We start from the raw sequence: 18,206 nt of genomic DNA on the forward strand, positions 1-18,206 counted from the left end.
ATGTGGCCAGTGTTAAACGCTCTGGTCGAGAAAAAGAAATTGCATCGCAAACTTTTCAAATTGGTAGGATTGAGATAAACCCGTGTGATTAACTTCAGTCATGGCATAGAATTTCAACTGATTCCTTCACAATTTGTTCAACTTTTTTTTGTAGTTTTTTTGCCTTAAATATACATTTTGTGGTAAAGGCACTAGACAAAATTGGTAACTTCTCAAAATGTTTTTTAGCATCAACTTACTTGGTAACAAACAATAGAGAGCTGTGAATAGTATCAAACATTCTGAGAAACGGCTCCCTCTGAAGTAACGTACACATGTACACCTTTTGAGAAAGAGGTCATAAAATCGCTCAAATATTAAGACTTCAGGCCTGAAGCCTTTTGTTAGGCATTTGGTGAAAGCACACAAATTTGTGCAACAAGGGTGTTTTTTCTTTCACTTTTCTCATGCAACGTCGATGACCAAATGAGCCAAAATTTTCAAGGGTTTGTTATTTTATATTTTATGCATAGGCCTATGGTGTGGAAACACCAAGTGAGAATGCTGGTCTTTGAGAATTACCAAAGGTGTCCAGTGCCTTTACCGAGAGACGCGTTTTACATGGTTACGGGGCTTGGTCGCCATGAACACAGCAGGCCAGTGGATGTACATGGAATTAAGAACGTGGTCTTCAAAAAGCATTTGTAACCGTTTGTTATTAAATGCAAATGGTTAGATAGATAATTTAAAAGTAGAATATAATGATCCACACAAACATGCCTCGGAATTGCACGGTTTCCTTTTTACGTTGCAAGGAAATGCGGTCGGCCATTTATGGGAGTCAAAAATCTGACTCCCACAAATGACCGACTGTGTTAGTCGACGATGTAAACGGAATACCACGCAATTTCAAGGGCTATTTGTGTAAATCATTGTATTCTACTTTTACAACATCTTTCCAATCATATGCATTTATAACAAACGGTTGCAAACGCTTTTTATCGAGCAACTCGTCCGATCCAAGGCAACGTGTTCCTTTAAATGTCTGTTGCATATTTCCAATCAAAGACGTAGCTTCCTTGGTTAGTTACAAGTGCATGGTTTTAAAAGTGAAAGGATGCCATGAGTCTGCAAAATGTAACTTATGTGAATCAATCATAAAGAAATTTATCCAAAGCTTACCTGGAGTGATTGGTGTTGTTTTCAGAGAGAGCATAGCATTGATGAACCCCCAAAAAGATTGGTGCCTTGCCCATGGTGGGGAATGGCAGATGGGTGTGGCACATCTTGACCAATCAGGTAATAAGGAGGCACAGCATAAAAAATTCAATTCACTGAGAAAATACAATGCATAATTTTGCAAACAGACCTAATATCATTAAAAATTCCTATTTTAGAAGAATATAATTTGTATTTACAATAGGTGTTTTTTTCTGTGATTTTTATAACCTTTCTGTATAAAAAATGAGTGAGATTTCAAATTTTGCTCAATTATCCCACCGATCTGCTAGGAAACAGTGCGCTCTCCGTTTATTGCTCTTCGTTGTCTTTGGTAGTGGTATGGTGGGTCGTTTCATTTGCATGTAGGGGTTTCTGGCAGACAAAGAAAACACAATCGTACTCGTATTTCAGCATGGAGAATTGGTCTTGTAGATAACTTGTGTGTATTGTCTCTTCACGCTGCAAAAAAAAAGAAGAAAAAAAAAGAGAAAATCATGTTTTTATTTTTATTTTTAATATTTCTGTAAAACTTCTACCGTCTAAATTGGCTGAGCATGAGATTTTTGCAACATGGAGAAAACCTGTGATTTTATAGTTTTTCCCCCAATGCAGAACTTGCATGGCTTTTGACTGGCACCCTCGAACAAAGATATTGACAACTTTTAAGAGGGAAACTGCCAACATAGGGCTAGATAGCTTTGTTGGTAGAGTGCAGGCATGTTAATCCAGCTCTAGTCAATTAATCTTGTTCAACCCCAAATCATTTAAACCTTTACCCAGTCAGTTTCCCTTGTGATTTTATTTGAGAACTGAAATAAAAAGGCACATCCCCTGAAGGTGATCCCCTTACTACCGCTTCCCAGGTTGTATAGTCAACTTGGGTGTGATAACCGTTTTTAACACACAAAAAAACATCCGATTTCTGGCACAGAAAATGTTGGTGTGTGCACACATCTTCAGTCACTAACTAGTTACATTAAAATTCAAGTTCTGGTGGTAGAGTTAGCGGAATGGGGGGGTTGAATCACGGTCATGACACTTGTGTCCTTGAGCAAGATACTTTACTATAATTGTTTTTCTTCACCCAGGGGTATAAATAGGTACTTGCAAGGGTAGAGGTTGATATTGTGTATGAAAAAGCCACTTGAGCGCCACGACAGCCCAGAAGCCAATTTCGCGCCATGTCGTAAACGTTTTGTGAAATCGGCTGCAGGGCTGTAAACTCCCCAGGGAGCTGAGAAAGATTACATAAATGTTATTGGCCCAATGACCAGGGCACTGTAAGAGCCCATTGATGCAGTTATTGTAAAATGCACTATATAATAATTATTATTATCAATTATTTGTTTGTGAAAAACAGTGTACAAATGACTCACCAGCATTACAAAGGAGAAATCCAGAATGACCTGCCTCAGCACATCATATGCGATCTCAATGGAGGGCTCTTTAGCAGTGTTCTCAAAATGGTACAGCAGTGGACCTGTCACAAATGTTGTCATAATTATCTTGTCATACAATTTACAAATTGTTCCCTTCCTCAAATCATAATAAAATATAAGCCATTCTCATTTGGGCAATCATTTGTTAGTCCGAACAATTCTTTCAATTTCTTTTCATATGTCTAAGGGTTTCTAGTAGGTTTAGTACATTTTGCTTTTAAGATGTCATCTAATGGTTTGGAGACTTTCACTTTTAATGATCTCCTTGTTTATTTTGGTAAGAAAATGTGAAAACGCCTACCATGAAAAAACCTAGTTTGCAATGCTTATCTTCTCTATATGACATTTAGGCCTATAAGTACACATATCAAAGACCTCCTGATATAATAATTATAACCAATGGGTATTTGTATAATAATAATAGTAATAATAATAAGACTTGTAATGCGCACGTATCCATCCTGCTGGGTGTTCAAGGCGCAGTAAGAAACCCCCCCCCCCACCCCCCTCCCACAAAAAAAAACAAAACAAAAAAAACCCTGTGAAACGAGGCACTTCACCATAATTGCTTCGTAAAAAAGTTTGGAAGGTAGTGCATTCTGCTCCACCAGGCTCCTACATTGCCTACATTCTTAAACACCAACCTGAGCGGAATGTTTTCAACACAAATGATATTTTTACTTGTTTATAATGCACTTGTTCACCATTTTAACGTAATTTTGATATGTGTACACTTCTGAACTTTTCGTAATTATCGATTAAAAAATCAGGCCCCTACCTAAAGGTTTTTTTGAAAAACTAAAAACACTTCTGCCGTTGAGAGCGGGCATCAAAGGACAATGCCGCTGACGTCATTTGTGGGAGTTTGCTTTGTTATACATCCACGCTGCAACAAAGCGGCTTTATCTACTTATGACGTTTTGAGAGTGATTACGTAACGGGGCCTTTCGCAAATCTGGCAGAAAAGCTCTGGATAAGGGCATACAAAATGATTGTTTTTTTACACAATTGAAACCTATTTATAATCATATGACTCGATTTCCTTATTCATCGAAAACATTTTAAGTGGAATTCAGCAAAGTTCACGACTTGACATTTTCGTTCAAGCAGGACTTAGAAGGGATACCCTGTTTTAGCCCTAGGAGTAAGTGGCAACATGTCCCTGGTGGCAATTGATTTGGGTCGTTAGCCCAAATCGCCAAGAGTAGCAAAGTTGCCGTCTGGCCTTGTTGGCTGATACCTCATCAAACAAAATATGCGAGGAAAAAAATTAACGATGGAATCGTACTCACCCAGATTGATCCAGAAACCTCCAGGCTTGAGGATCTTATAAATGGTTTCCACATAGGCTAGTATGTTATGTGCAGTGTCTATGAAGAAACACGTTGCTACACAGTCCCAAACAGCTGATGACCAAAAAATAAAAATAGAAAATGATGATAAACTTCACCAATGATGTCAATCTTAGATTACTAATTTGATAACAAGGAGTGGTAGAACTGGGCAGGACCTTTTTTTTTGCACAAGTCCGTAATTCTCGATATCGAGATTGATACTGTTTTAATGTTTTCTAAAAAAGTAAAGCATTTCATGGAATAATATTTCAAGAGAAGTCTTTCACCATTACCTTCTGTAAACCCTGTAAGTTATTTGTAAATCTGTGAACTTTAAAAGAAAAAACCTGTTCCGAAAGTGTCCAATGGCTTTAACCGGCAGTTTTTAACATCATTCTGCACTGACTGAAAAACCTTCAACAGAGTATTTCAGATTTGCAAGATGTAGTTATTACCTGTTTTTTTGTAAACTTCCAAGAAATCGCCTGCAACCATGGAAAAGTCTGCATCTTCCCGTAGACCGGACGGGTCGGTGTCTGGTATCGTGACCGGCCTGATTTGTTGACTGGAGCTACGGAGATTACTGAACTGGTGTGCCCAGGGGTATATCGTAAAACAGTCGACCTCTACAGATCTGAAAAAAAAAAAAAAATTAAAGCATAGGTATTATGTTTGGTTATAACTTGTGCCTCTAATGCTGGAATAATGTAGCATGCCTTTCTAATTGACTTGTTTTGAATTTATCAACATTTATGTTACACACATTTCCCCGAGACATGCAAGATGTGATATTAAAAAATTTATGAGAAAATAGAATTAGCTGTTGCAAAAACTACCTACCAACCAAAAGGACCTATGGTATAAATGCAAGAAATAGTTAATGGCCTGATGTTTCGACCATAGCAGAATCTTTCACAAACGCAAAAAAAAAAAAAAAACTTTTAGGGTCGAAACATCAGGCCATTAAAGTTTTTTTAAGTATCTTATCCTATGGTATTGCACACATGGGGCTGATATTTCTAGACCATCCAGCCCCCCCCCCCCAACCACGGGGGAATACTAACTTAGGACATGTTTATAGACAATTAAAATAAAATACTCACCGATTAAGTACAAAATGTGAAGCAAATAGCATGAATAAGCTGAACTCGTTGCCTTGACAACTGTAACCAAGACTTGCAATCTCGAAGGCAAGTCTCCCCAGACCGGCGCCAGGCACTAAAACTCTAACACTGTCTCTATTGCTGAATAAGAGACAAATAAATTAGGTTTTCAAACCATTTGACATAAGACCTTGTCACACTGACGGGAATACAGTCACAGAAGGCCCCAGGAGTTTTTGTTTACCCTACGGTAACCCTAGTGCACTTTCACGCTATCCCCGTTAGGGTTGCAAGAATCAAGAATACCCTAGGGTTTTACCGCCTACCCCTACTCCAGAGCAGGGCTGGGAGTAGATGTGGGAGAAAAAAAACCAAGAGAGTTTATTCCAGGGAAACCCACGCCGTCAGGTAAGGACTGAAAACCAAATTCACATAATTAGTGCCCTTGGGTGGGTGGGATTTGAGCCGGGGTCCTGGAGGTGGAAGGCGAGGAAAGAAACCACACCAACCTGACCGCCCTTACATTTTAAATGTTATTACAATGCTTAATAAAAAGTCAATGAAAATCCTACCACTCTTCAACCGGAAATCTCCTTTGAATCTCGTCAATGATTGGCCCGTAACAGGCTTGCCTCTCGCTTATCCCGTCTTGGCTCCAGTCCCGTACAAACTGCTTGACAGTTGTCAGCACTTTCTCCATGTCCAGTTTGCCGACTCCATTGTTGACCTTTGATCGTTTGCTGACCTTCTCTGGACCCTTTCAATGGAACGATACAGTCAGGTGTTTTTATTTTTAATGATTTGGAGGTTGAACAAAGAAAAACTGACTTTAAGCGGAACCAAAGGCCTCCAATAACCTCCACACAAACGTGCTGGTGCGCTACCGATAAGGTATGTTGTCAACATTTTTTTCAGAGTGCCAATCATTAGCCATATAAGAAGACTCAAATATTTCACATTCTCTTGAAACCAACCTGTGAAAATCTCATTACATTTGGTGGGTTTGGTTTGTTGTAGGATAAACAACAAGGGCTTCAAGTTTATTCTCAAGTTTATTTTGGTTTAACGGCAATTGAAATAAGTAATATCAATAACAAGAATTTATAATGCAGACTCCATCACGCTGCGACAGAAATGTCCACAAGTCTATGAAGGGGTGAAAAGATGTGGCAAAGCAGGTTCTTCAAGTGAAGTTGTGTATCGGACAATAAGCGAAACCCTTCTGCACACACATATCATCTATATGGTGTAGGGGACTGTAGTACATTCCTATTGCAGTAGAGTATAGTCGTACTGTAAACCACTCTAATTTCTGAGGTCGGGTAGGATGTCAGTGGCACTGCGTTGTATGCAACGGAGGAGTCCAACCTGGGCTAGGGGAACCCCCTTCAATACTTACATTGTAATCGTCTCTGTTGACAAACATACTGTCTGTGTTTTCGACGATGATTTTGATGATCTCGTTGTTGTGTTCTACGCAGTGTTGGACATCGCTCAGATGATCAACGAACCTTGGTAATAACAGCTGGTGTCGAAGTGGTAAGGCTTCAAAATCCTTGCGCTTCTGATGAAGTCTTAAATTCATAAACGGTCTGGTTAAGGTAAACAACAATAGGACAATATTGTAGACATTTTATGGACACAAGTTTTTATACAACTACATTATTTAAGTTCAAAGGCTGATTAACTTTCTGTTGTTTTTAATTTATTTATTTTTCACAATTTTTTTTTTTCCTTTGCATGTTGAAAATTTTTCCTTTCCTTTATAGAACCCTAAACAAATAAAAGTTTCATCAATCATTTATCCCAGCAAGACCAAAAATGAGTTGACAAATTGAGACAAAACATCAACTGTGTGTAGTATAAAAGGTCAAGGGGGGCTGCAAAGGTAACATATTGCTCAAGAAGGGCATGCATTCCATTGTAAATAAAAATAAAAATAAAAAACAATAAAAAACATTGTTTAAATATACGTAAAGGTTAATCCCATTCAACGGTCAAATATTATTAGATAGCAAGTTGAAGGTATGGAGACAATCCAATGGATTGATTGTTCGTTAACAGAATACAGATCAAATTGTAGCCCCATAAAGCCTTAGGATATCTATTCTAAAGGATACGGAGTGGATCAGACTTATTTATAGGGCTACCTAGCCCAGGATAGACTCCTCCGTTGCAGGCAACACGACTGGAACTGACTGACGTTCTACTACCAGGGCTAGAGGAGTCCAACCTATTTAGGCTAGGCTAGGGGTTTCCAATGCCATGGCAACAATGCAGCTCAGTCTAGCCATGGAGGTAAAAATCTACCTAGCTACCTACCATTACCAGGCAAGCCCTGGTAGAACGTCAGGCAGTGCCACTGCACGGAGGAGTCCAACCTGGGCTAGCTACCAAGCCAGGCGGTGCATTAATTTCCACTTTCAAGTTTCAAAGAAAGGTATACATAAATATTGAAATCGAAAGTTGTAATCCTTCAGGAGCAATTGGCCACCTTCCCAATCCCCTCAAAGTTGGGGGATACTTTTACAACATTTAATTGACAGCGTGGTCCTGCAGCACCGCAGCGCAGGCTGGGACTCCAACAATTGTCAAAAAAAAAACCAAAAACACATTTGTTTTCATCAACAGAACATTCAATTCAACTCAACATAACAAACAGCATACTCCCTAAATTCTTATGTGGTAACTTTAACTCACCTGTAATGTTTGAATGCAGCAACCACCTCTTCATAATGCTTCTTTTCGAGATCATCCTCATCAGCACTGGCCTCTGAAGAAGCTATTTCTGACAGAAGTTCTGAAGACTGACGGCTCGTTTCAACTTCCGTGGGCTGCGCCATATTGAATGATGACGTCACATTAACTGACACAAAATTTACGTCGTCTGCTATAATACCTGGCAGCGATCAGACAAGCGAGGGCGCTAGCACTTCTCGGTTTTGTTTTATTAAAAGTAGTTTCACACAAATCATAACCCTCTTCTCTATCGATTACACTTTCAAATTAATTTTGTTATCAATGTTTGTTTGTTTGTATTTTTTTTTTTTTTTTTTTTACAAAAACTCAAATTGAGTATGACATTTTTTAAAACATTAATTTTAGCGTCTTTTGCCAGTGTAGTTTTTATTTTATTTTGGTAGCTCTTCTGTGTTAAGAGCTACCCTTCTTTTCCATCTGATAGAAAAGAAGGGAACATGGGTAAACTATCCCTACTATAGACTATAATGTACTCCCTGCTCACACAAAGCTTATGTTAATTAGAACTTCTTAAAATTAGCATGGAGAATGGGTCATGAGAAATATAATAAATTAATACCCAATATATCCCTCACTCACAAAATAATGGATGGTTGAAAACTGCCACATTTTGTGTTTTAAATGGGGAGGCCGCCATAGCCCAGTCGGTAGAGCACCGGTACGGTAAACCAGAAATCGCAGGTTCAAATCCCGCTCTATTTTCTTTGTCACCTCCAACAACGTTCTCATGTGGTTTTTATTTGGCCCAGGGTTTTTGAACAGAGGAAGTTTTCAACTTCTCGTCCGAGAGAGCGCGCGAGCGGACTGCCTATATACCGCCCTCAACGGCAGGTAACTTCACTCTGCGTGTGTGTGGTGTGTAAAATTCAACATGGCCGAAATGAGTGAAGAAGACGCTGGATTGTTTGGAAGCGACAGTGGCGAAGAAGAGCAAGGTAAATTGAGGAATTTCATTGTGGGGTTTTAGTCTACACAAAGGACACACTTGCTGGTATTTACGGCAATTCAGCGTGGCGGTGATCCCCTGCCTTGTCCTCCAAGATCAACGGAATGAATACAATACATTTGTTGTGCGTTATGGAATGTGCACGATGTGTTGTTCTGTTGTGAATGGTGAATAAGTAACTGAATTTTTAAAAACAACAAGCCATGCGCAACACGCGAACCACTTTGCCACTTTGCATCAAGACAATGCCATCATTATTTTGCTCAGCTAGCGCTGGTGCGATGGTAATATAAGAGCAAATCAAATCCATCCACAAACAAAAAATAATCAGCTTTTACAATTGGTCATGGATTGTGAATGTGAGACTGAGGATGTGTGAGTGAGTGCAGTGCCAGTGGGGAAGGGAAAGATTTCTGTATCCATTGGCATTGATTGGTCCTGTCAAGGGATAACTTTCCGTATGGCGCCACCACTGTTTCACTCTTTTTTTACAAAAAGGGATATATCAATCGGGTAAATTAGATACTATATTATTTTATTTTGAATGAAAAAGTGGTGGCGCCATACAGAAACTTTTCCCTGTCATGCCTGTCAGTGTCACCCACCATGCCACTTTTTTTTTACAAAAAGCAGTTCTAACTTCAGTTGAGTTAATTAGTTTTATTAAAAATAACCAATAAAGAAGTGGTGGCACTGGCAGTGGCAGGATAATACAGAACTTTTTTTTCGAGTAAGGGGGGAAGGGCATGAATTGAAGGGCCTACTTTTTGGTGCTAAATTTATATATTTTTTTCAGAAATAATAGGGCCTATCAGAGACCATGTAAAACAACTTATTCCCTTGGCCTGTATTAAAAATTCTGGAATATAATATTAATTTATAGAATACAAATAAAAACACATCAATTTAAAATTGTGATGATTTTACAATATTTTATCAGATGGAGCAGGATCAGAAGTAGAACACAGCGACCATAGTCAGCATTCTGACAGTGAAGCATCGGGAGGTGATGGGGAAGAAGATGAAGACAACGAGGGGAACGTCTCAGATGATGCGGCCGCTGAATCAGACAATGAAGCTGGATCAGATGAAGATGACGAGCACGAAGAAGAAACTGGCGAGAGATCGGATGAAGAAGTTGCCTCCGATGGAGACGTTGCCTCAGAGGGAGAAAATGCATCAGACCGGGAAGTTGCGTCAGATGGAGAAGTTGCGTCAGACGGAGAAGTTGCGTCAGATGGGGAAGGAGGTGTAGAGGAGGAGAGAAATAGATCCGATGAGGAAGTTGGATCAGATGCTGAACAAGAGCTGGAAGAAGACGATGAACATCATTCAGAGGGGGAAGAACATTCAGTGAGAGATGACCATTCAGAGAGAGAGGATCATTCAGAGAGGGAGGACCATTCAGAAGATGAAGGTCTTGAAGTAGATGAGGATGCAGCTGAAGACAATGAAGGAGCAGAAGAAGAGGAAGCTGAAGAAATGGAAGCGGAGGAAGAGGAGGAGGAAGTCGAAGAGCATGGACACGAAGAGATGGAAGAGGGATCTGCAGACGAAGCAAGAGAGCATTCGGAGCACGAGGAGGAAGAAGAGAGGTCTGAGGGAGAACAGGTTGCCGAGTCTGATCAGGAGCAACACGAGGAGGTTGCTTCTGGAGACGGCGAGACCTACCACGAGGAGGACAGAGAAGAAGAAGATGCCGCATCGGTTCCTGAACAAGAATCCGGTCAGGAGGACAATGAAGATGAGGAGGTGGATGAAGAGATGGGCGAGAAGGTGGAGGTCGACGAGGGTGATGGAGGAAGAGAAGAGCAGAGCGACGATGAAATGATGGAGAGGGCATCACAAGAAGGCATTGAGGCGCCTGAGGAACATTCAGAAGCGGAGGAGGCGTCTGATCGGGAGGAGGTAGAGGAAGAAGATGGAGAGGAGAGAGACGTGGCAGAGGAGCCAGCAGTTGAAGAAACAGAAGAGAAGGAAGATGATCTCGAGGATGAAGGACAGCATCCGGAAGATGAGGCAGCTGCCCAGGAGTCGGGTAATGAAGAGAGAGTTGCTGCCTCGGGAGATGATGAAGAAGCAGAAGGACATCAGGAAGAGAAGGAGGAGGATGCACCTTCAGATGGGGAGAAACAAACAGGTTGGTGACAAAAATTATTTTATCATTGAATCATCCACTGGTATTGCAAGTGACTTAAAGGGTCTGTGTACTTTTTGTAGGACAAAAAAAACAATGTTCACAGATTTACATTAAACTCACACAGTTTGAAGATCTGTAATGATAGTAAAAAGCTTCCCTGAAAGTATTACTTGCTAAGGTGCTGTAGTTTTGGGGAAATGAGTAAAACAATGTTATGAAAATAATTTTCGTCTCAGTGATCATGAGACAAAAATTTTTTTAGGATGTAAAAACATATTTGCATGACATTGTTTTACTCATTTCTCAAAAACTACAGAACCTCAGCAACTAATAATTTAAGGTAAGCTTTCTACTATCTATCTCTTCAAACGGTGTAAGTTTAATGTAAATCTGTGGACATTGTGTTTTGTGTTACAAAAAGTACCCAAATGCTTTAATAAACAAACTATTTCAGCCCAATTTTTGGGAACGATTGTACAAACAGTAGGCCTGGAACTTGTTAACTTTTTCAATTTTCTACTCATATCATCACAACATATAAGCAGCCTTTCAAGAAAAAAGAAGGCTGTCACAATAGACACACATTGCACGTTTGTATTTAATTTGCCATATTTTCTTGTATTTTCTCAGCTCAATTTTCATGTACCAATGTAAACACTTGGGCTTTAAGAGGGGCCTACAGAATAAACACACGCATTCATAGTTCACATTGATGTTTGTATGCATTCTGTTTTGAAGTGAAAATGCCCAAAAGCACTGTGTTAAGTAGAGATGTTTGACTTGGTGTTGTCTCTGATCTTTCTCACCAGGAGGAGATCTTGAGGATAGCGAAGATGATGATGACTTCATCGGTCGACGACCGAAGAAAAAACAAGCAGCAGGGAGCGATGACGAGAGTAATCGTGGGTCCGATGACGGAGAGCAGGCAAAGGATGCTGGTAAGTTTCTTGATCTGGATTTGGATAAATATTCTCGATGCTCTACTAATAAGAGCCAAACGAGAAGAGATGATGATGAAGAAACTTCAGCTTTAGATGTTGGAGGAAAACCCTGGAGAATTGTTCCAGGGAAAACTCACCCAGTCAGGTAGGGACTGACATTTTGAATAACAAATAATAATTTATTCTAAACAAGAATGTTGATTCATGTTAAAATTGGTGTAGGTGCTCCATCTCAGGAGGCGCTGTTCGGAGAAGCAGATGACATCTCAGACAGCGATGATGACATGGACGCTGTGGTCAATCAGCTGGCTGGTGGGTCGCAGGACGAGAGGGACAGAGATGACAATTACATGAGGGTAAGAGATGTTAAATTTGCATCGGGGATAAAGAATATTAATTATGGTTTTTACCCATACACCAATGTGTGTTAGTACTGTATACTCAGTACTTTCCCAAGACACAGGCGTATTACTCGGTTGGGATTCTAGAGCAGTGTCTTACCAACTAGAACGGGGCACCAAGGTAACTGCTGTGAGTACTGTGGGTTATTTTGAAGCCTGCTAGGTTTTTCACACATTGACCAATGTTTTTTGAACAAATATTTTCTCCTTCCCAGGAGGGGTATGGACGGGATGATGATGATGAAGAAGGGGAAGGAGCACCGCCAGAGGTTGCTGAAGACACAAGGATAGAGGTTGAACTGCCAAGATTGCAGTCTGAGCTTGGTGAAGAACTACACTTCGTTAAGTTGCCCAACTTTCTCAGTGTGGAGACAAGGTATGCAGCATGAAATCTTCTCTGCGTTTTTTGTGTGTAACGTACACTGTTCTTTTTAAAATAACTTTGGATTGAACAATGAATGATTCATTTGAGTGGGATTTGAACCAACGTCCTCAACAGCTACCAACTGAGCTATCTCGCCCTCTGTTGTCGGTCTTTTGACAATAACTTTGTTTGGGTGCCAGTCACGAACCACACCACGGCTTAATACCATGCAGACGGGTATGATACAAAACTTTGTACGATAAATACACTTTTTATTGTGTGGTGTCTCTTGTCCGTGTGTTTCTGGCATGGTCTGGCAGCAATATGCGCTGCTTCACCTTGTGTATACCTTTCAAGGTGTTTTATTATATTTTCTTGGCCTTTGTCTAATCAAGTCATTCTTGATAAGCTCCACCTGATTTGCTAATTCACTGCTAGGATTGTTATTTTAGAGACAGAAATTTAAAAAAAAGTACATTATTGTTATTATCTTTACATTACTACAAAACTTTTAAATTTCATTTTTTTTTTTTTCTTGTTTTTTTTTCTCACTCAGACCTTTTGACCCCGCCTTCTATGAGGAGGAGATGGATGAGGATGATGTACTGGATGAGGAGGGACGAACGAGACTCAAACTTAAAGTACGTCTTCATCATTGATAATCATCATCAGTCCATTTTCCATCCCCTTCATATGTCAAACATACATGTAGCTCTGCTGCCTGTGCATGCCTGTCGTGAAAATAATGGTATTTATATATATTTTTGTATGTGATAAAGCGCTATATAGAAGCTGCGCATCAACGAGCTTCAGTAAGTATTACTGTGTTTTTGTTTTTGACATAAAGGTGGAGAACACAATAAGATGGCGCAAGAGACTTGATAAGGAAGGAAATGAGATGGATAGAGAAAGCAACGCAAGGATTGTCAGATGGTCGGACGGCAGGTAAGACCAAGTTTACCCAAACCAAACAGCGCCCTCCTGCTATGTCAAAAAGAAAGTGCACCTCTCTGTTTATTGTCTCAAGTATATATTTCCTTCGAAACGCAGTGTTCCAGATGCATCGATGGCTTATATACATACAGTACCTGGATTTACACAACGTCAAGGATGTTAATAATAATATAGAACATTACCTCTTTCTCAAAAGCTTTGTTACTTCAGAGGGAGCCGTTTCACACACTGTTTTATACTATCATAACCTCTCCATTACTTGTTGCCAATGAGGTTTTTTATGCTAACAATTATTTTGAGTAATTACCAATATTGTCCAGTGCCTTTTATGTATGCATTGAAATAAACTGCCCTTGTTTTCCACTCTTACAGTATGTCGATGCATCTGGGTAAAGAAGTCTTTGATGTTTATAAGACGTCGATACAGGGTGATCACAACCATCTATTCATCAGGCAGGGTACCGGTTTACAGGGACAAGCTGTCTTCAAGACCAAGCTGACATTCAGGTGAGTTGGTAACCAGGAAATAAACATTTTTAGCAGGGAAAGAATTGACTTGTCAACATGACCCCCGTCCTCAACTGGTTAAGGAAGGAGCATGCCATCCAGGAGGGTATTTCAGAAGCGGCACATTGTGGGGTGTAGTATCTTGCCTAGCCTGAACGTCTGACGTCATTCTTTGAGGCTTGTGAACAACGCCAGAGACCGGCCTCAAAAATTGCAAAATCGGCGTGTAGCTTGACCTCTGACCTCAGTAATTTCACATAGAGATACGCAGTCAAATTCCATTGCGGACTTGAGAGCAGTGACTATTTGGGCATCTATGTCACTGCACGTATCTAGTCGTATCATTGTATCCAATGGTATTACTGGATCAGCACGGCAGCAACCTGTCTTTATCCTTGCGGATAAAGACAGGGGCCCAGTCTATATCTTGCCTTGCCTTCTGCCTCTGGGACCTCTCGTTCAAATCCCGCAAAGGGCACTATGTGGAATGGTTTTTCAATCCCTGCCTGATTGTCTGAGTTTTCCCTGGAACAAATCTCTTGGGTTCCTCCCACATCTAATACTGAAACTTCCTTCAAGTTTCTTCACTCAATTAGGTTCTTGGCTAGTACATGTACATGTAGTACAGTGATTAAGTTGGCTTTTCTGGGAGTACTTGGCTTCCCTACCAAAACAAATTAAAAGAAACTAGTTTTCTTGGCAATTTACATGAGTGGTATTATGATTTGTTTGTTGCAGACCACATTCCACAGACAGTGCGACCCACAGAAAGATGACGTTGTCTATCGCAGATCGCTGCTCCAAGACGCAGAAGATCAGGGTCTTGCCCATGGCTGGCAAAGATCCAGAAACACAGAGAGCAGAAAAACTTAAGGTAAAAGCTTTTTACACAAACTTTAGTGCACTGGCCCAAAGGCAACTTCCTAAATACCAGTGAAAATTGCGCCCGAGTGGTCGGGCTCTGTACAGGTGATAAAAATAATAAACGGGACATTTTTAAAGGCTTTAACCAGAGAATGCAAAGCGCTGGAAAAGGAAAAAGAGGAGAAGTTATTACATAGTGCATCAATAAAAAAAAGAGCCATTAAAATTACAATAATGACAAAAACAACCTACAGACTTGAATCAGTTGCAAGGGTGAACGACCAGTAAGGGAAAAGCTACATTTAGTCACTGAAACAACTAAAGGGTTAACCGTGATGGATATTTTAAGAATTCTAGTCAAATCAGAAAATCTATATCAAACAGTTTCATCTTATAAAGTCTTCAACTGTTTCTTTCACAGCAAGAGGAGGAGAGATTACGATCTCAGATACGCAGAGAAAGCGCCCAGCGTCGTGTTCGTGAGCGAGCCCATAACAGAGGTCTCAGCGCCTCGTACCTGGAGCCGGACCGAGAAGATGAATTTGACGACGATGACGAGGGAGTGATTAGTTTATCCGCCATCAAGAAGGGAGTCAAGAACACAATGGGAAGACGTGAGTCGCAGTTTTTTTTCTTTGGATAATCTTTGAGTTTTTGTCGCTTGCTAGGGATGCTACACAATACAGTGCGCCCTCTAGAGTTTACCCAAGAATAGTCATTTTTGCACTTCGCAAATTTTTGGTTGTCTCGCCTAATTATCCGTGATTGTTGAAGTTTATTTGTGTTCTACAAAGCAGCCAGATTGTATTTTCCAGCATTTCTGGCATAAGATGCAAATTTTGTTATTCAATTCAAAGCAACATTTATTTCCACATGCCATTGTCAAGAAGAGGAAAAAAGTACAATCAATAAATGATTGTGGAGGCATGTACCAAAAAGCGTGGCTTGTCAAGATACAGCCTACAAGATGAAACAAACTACAGCTTCACTGTAGCAATAAGAGTGTGTGCTCACGTGTACGACGACAACTAGCAATAATTGTAAGATGGGATACAATTCAATTGGTGATTGCTTTTCAAAACTGCCTGCAGTGCTGCGGCTGTCATACATTCTTTCATTAAAAAAGTAGATTGTGTCGTTTTGTTATACACACAAGAGTATAATGTTTTACATAAGTCTGTTGATGTCGCTTACCTATAATTTCCTGGTTACTTTTTCTTCTACTTTGACAGCGGACAGACATATATATTCATCAGATGAAGACGAATCAGATAAAGAAGACAAACTCATGAAGGCCAAATCACAAACTCTGGAAAGCGATGAGGTAGGTGTCAACTTAGTAATAAAGTTTCCTGTTTGGTACTAGAGCATTGGACCACATCACCCCCATACTCTATAAAGTAAACTGGCTACATGTCAATCAGCAAATTCAATGCAAAATATGTCTCATGTTCAAGGCACTATATTGTTCAGCTCCACTCTACATAAAAGAAGGCCCCATATAACTAGACCAGGGGCCGATTTCACAAACCAATAAAATTCATCGCAAGAAAAATTTTCAGTATCACCATAGTGATTTGTATTGTGACATCACGTTTTACTAAGCAACTACGATTGATTTGCAGTTACGATCAATCTTAGATCTTTGTGAAATCGGCCCCTGGGCCCAACTTCATAGAGCTGCTAAGCACAAACATTTGCTTAGCATGACATTTCTCCGTTGATAACAACAGGATTTCCAACCAAATTTCCACGTGATATTCAGGATTAGCAACCAACAGCTGATTACCAGTATCAAGCATTATGCAACAAATAGAAATTTTGTTGGTACACGTAATCCTGTTTTTATTAAGAAAGAAATTTCATGCTAAGCAAATTTTCATGCTAAGCAATTTTTCTGTGAAATTGGGCCAAGGCCTGAGATCTATCAATAATACGCTTCATAGGGAGAAACCTCTGCTTCCTGTTCCTGAAACTCGCTTGGCCAATGACTCGGGCACCAGCGCCTTTTCAAACATACATGTAGAATCAAATACAAACTCAAAATACATCGATTCCTTACTATGCAATGCCTCAAATTCAATATTTCTATATATTTTTTTTCAGTCTTCCGATGATGAAGGAAGTAGCAGGAAGCGCAAGCCGGAAGGAGAGGAGGAGTTGCCTCGCAAAAAGAAACGAGCGCTCGTTGTTAGCGACGATGAAGACGAAGATGAAGTAGAAGGAGATGTGGAAGAAGCAGAAGAAGCAGAAGAAGCAGAAGAAGCAGAAGATGTGGAAGAAGATGCAGAAGAAGATGCGGACTGAAAACATTTACGCACGTTTAAACACTGTTAGCCTTCAAGCAAGACTCTTCTAGGGCCGAAACGTCCGACCATTAACTATCGTTTCGCATTTATACCATAGGTCCTTCTGGTTGGTGAGCTGTTTGAAACAGCTTATTCGATTTCCTCATCAAAGTAACATTTTACACAACATCCTGTCATTGAGTAAAACCCTTTTTCGTCTCCATTACATGTATGTAACATTAGTCACAAATCTTCCGCAATTATTAGTGGCATAGCAGGATTTGCCTCTTAACTTGTGTGGTGATAAGCCAGCAGGACCAGTTGCCAGTTGGTTTCACTTGTCTGTTGGCTTTTTCTCTAGTCCATACGTAATATTTTTTTTAATAGGGATGTTTTTTGGGGGGTACTGGATTAGCCAGCTGGACTACTTGGAGTGAAGTTTGACTGGTATTTGTCCAGCAGACCATTGTTTGTTTAAAATGTGTCCTTTTAATAAAGCACTTTTCTATAACTGTTCCCTGCACTTCCCTTGTACAACTTGGATACTGCAATAGCAAAGGTTCCAGACTGAAATGTTCGTTTTGTTGGGAATCATGATGATGTTTTAGACAAGTGTGCTAATAATAGCCATTTTTTCTTCTTCTGCTGAATGACCAAATACGTACATCATGATGTTACGAATGACATTATGTTAAAAAGGGCCTTGACCTTTTGCAGGCACAATTTGTACATACGTACATGTAGGTCAATGTAAGAAAACAAACAATCCCACATTTTCTGAAAATTGCTTTGTAAAGTTCTAATTTTGATATCAAGAAATGGTGCAAATAACGAACTTGTCCAACTGTAGACTTGTGGACAAGTCGTTTATGGTTTGTGACGGTGATAGCGTAATGATTCAGGTCTCCATGATCGAGTACTGCTCTCGCGCAGAGCGGCTGGCTGCTAACTACTGCTCCCCCATT

The 18,206-nt window shown here is 40.1% G+C and overlaps 2 protein-coding genes across 2 annotated transcripts; one reads left to right on the top strand and one right to left on the bottom strand.

The window, feature by feature from the left end:
• Positions 1 to 953: 953 nt before the first annotated feature.
• Positions 954 to 7,911, bottom strand: LOC117288249 (carnosine N-methyltransferase-like). Its single transcript, XM_033769029.1, has 8 exons — positions 7,777 to 7,911; positions 6,476 to 6,668; positions 5,649 to 5,833; positions 5,077 to 5,217; positions 4,429 to 4,607; positions 3,932 to 4,045; positions 2,577 to 2,680; positions 954 to 1,659 (listed from the first exon to the last, which is right to left on the bottom strand). Exons 2-8 carry the CDS (start codon positions 6,659 to 6,661, stop codon positions 1,510 to 1,512), a joined length of 1,059 nt encoding a protein of 352 aa, XP_033624920.1. The 5' UTR covers positions 6,662 to 6,668; positions 7,777 to 7,911; the 3' UTR covers positions 954 to 1,509.
• Positions 7,912 to 8,694: 783 nt separating this feature from the next.
• On the top strand, positions 8,695 to 17,972 carry LOC117288456 (RNA polymerase-associated protein LEO1-like). The gene is made up of 12 exons (XM_033769326.1): positions 8,695 to 8,771; positions 9,723 to 10,922; positions 11,732 to 11,860; positions 12,086 to 12,219; positions 12,480 to 12,640; positions 13,185 to 13,269; positions 13,476 to 13,573; positions 13,955 to 14,089; positions 14,828 to 14,963; positions 15,375 to 15,567; positions 16,186 to 16,277; positions 17,060 to 17,972. Exons 1-12 carry the CDS (start codon positions 8,708 to 8,710, stop codon positions 17,258 to 17,260), a joined length of 2,628 nt encoding a protein of 875 aa, XP_033625217.1. The 5' UTR covers positions 8,695 to 8,707; the 3' UTR covers positions 17,261 to 17,972.
• Positions 17,973 to 18,206: the final 234 nt, after the last annotated feature.

The sequence above is a fragment of the Asterias rubens genome, chromosome 3 (genome assembly GCF_902459465.1).
Source record: "Asterias rubens chromosome 3, eAstRub1.3, whole genome shotgun sequence".
Lineage (NCBI taxonomy): Eukaryota > Metazoa > Echinodermata > Asteroidea > Forcipulatida > Asteriidae > Asterias > Asterias rubens.

Coding starts and splice junctions, on each gene's coding strand:
- LOC117288249 (XM_033769029.1), bottom strand. CDS start 6,661: ATGAATTTAAGACTTCATCAGAAGCGCAAGGATTTTGAAGCCTTACCA. Junction 4,608..5,076: donor TCACATTTTGTACTTAATCG/GTGAGTATTTTA, acceptor TTTTTTTTTCAG/ATCTGTAGAGGTCGACTGTT. Junction 4,046..4,428: donor GGAAGTTTACAAAAAAACAG/GTAATAACTACA, acceptor TTTGGTCATCAG/CTGTTTGGGACTGTGTAGCA.
- LOC117288456 (XM_033769326.1), top strand. CDS start 8,708: ATGGCCGAAATGAGTGAAGAAGACGCTGGATTGTTTGGAAGCGACAGT. Junction 10,923..11,731: donor AGATGGGGAGAAACAAACAG/GTTGGTGACAAA, acceptor CTTTCTCACCAG/GAGGAGATCTTGAGGATAGC. Junction 14,090..14,827: donor AAGACCAAGCTGACATTCAG/GTGAGTTGGTAA, acceptor TGTTTGTTGCAG/ACCACATTCCACAGACAGTG.